Genomic DNA, 1225 nt, shown 5'->3' with positions numbered 1-1225 from the left:
AAAAAAAAAAAAAAAAAAAAAAAAAAAAAAAAAAAAAGATGTTTGCTACTTACTCAGTTTTATGGGGTTTAAAGATTGAAATAAAGATTTGTCTATGCTTAAGCAAGCACTCAGCCCAACTAAGCTACAGATCATGTGTGTCCCTTCTATTAATTTTTATTTATTTATTTTTTATTATTGGGTATTTATTTCATTTACATTTCCAATGCTATCCCAAAAGTCCCCCACACTCTCCCACACCCACTCCCCCACCCACGCACTCCCACTTCTTGGTCCTGGCGTTCCCCTGTACTGAGGCATATAAAGTCTGCGTGACCAATGGGCCTCTCTTTCCACTGATGGCCGACTAGGCCATCTTCTGATACATATCTATTAATTTTTATGAGGATTCCTGAGGCCTATTTTTCTTAGTTAATATAAGACAGAACAAATCTTGGGCATTTGGTAGGGGCATCAGATCAAAAGTTCCTACTAGGGACAAAATTAATTAAATCATTTTTTTCCTCCTCAGTCCATACAACTAAAGCACCTCTCTAACTTTCTAAGAGTAAAGCTCCACATTTTCCGTTGGAAAATCTAACTTACGATTTCCACTGCCCACACACTTGGTGCTATGATCACTGTCTGAATTTTCAAATATTAAACATAAGAATACACCTGGTAAAGCATTACTGTCAAAGATATGTGACAGTGCCCATGACAGAACCTACAGAGATCGGATATTAGGCCACTTTGTGTTTTATAAATTGTCATATTTCAGTCATCAGTAGTGGGAAGATATATACATTTTAAGCTTTACATATAGAATGTTCTAGGTGTACCTTTCAAAATACTTTGTTTGCTTTCTTTTTCTTGACAACTCAAAGCTAACCTCTACAGAAAATACCTAACTTCTTCCTGTGTCCCAGCTAATGCTAATCTAGTGTCACTCTGTAGGCTGACAGACAGATTGGGTGTGCATTGTTTCCTTTTATTCACAGAGAATTATGTGTTGTGATCATAACTAACATTTGTTATTTACAACTGAGGGAGTAGTTGTGACTTATAAAACTGTTCCTAACATGAGCATGTTGCACAGTTTTTACAATAATGAGAAAATATGTATCTAACTTTGTTGTTTGGATTTTCTTAGTGCTACACCAAGAATCGTTTCTAAAGCAAAGAGTGTTGAAGTTGACAATACAAGTCCTGTGTCTGCTGTTTCACTGAACAACTTGGAGCCCAT

The 1225-nt window shown here is 36.1% G+C and overlaps 1 protein-coding gene across 1 annotated transcript in view; it reads left to right on the top strand.

The window, feature by feature from the left end:
* Ubxn2a (UBX domain protein 2A) overlaps window positions 1–1225 on the top strand; it is a 28087-nt gene that overhangs the window by 23019 nt on the left and 3843 nt on the right. The window contains exon 6 of the mRNA XM_021179542.2: window positions 1133–1219. Within this exon, the coding sequence (XP_021035201.1) occupies window positions 1133–1219 (87 nt within the window). The remainder of the gene's footprint in view (window positions 1–1132; window positions 1220–1225) is intronic.

The sequence above is a fragment of the Mus caroli genome, chromosome 12 (genome assembly GCF_900094665.2).
Source record: "Mus caroli chromosome 12, CAROLI_EIJ_v1.1, whole genome shotgun sequence".
In the NCBI taxonomy this organism is placed as follows: domain Eukaryota; kingdom Metazoa; phylum Chordata; class Mammalia; order Rodentia; family Muridae; genus Mus; species Mus caroli.
The sequence above is the reverse complement of the archived record's forward strand: the minus strand, read 5'-3'. Positions and strand labels throughout refer to the sequence as shown.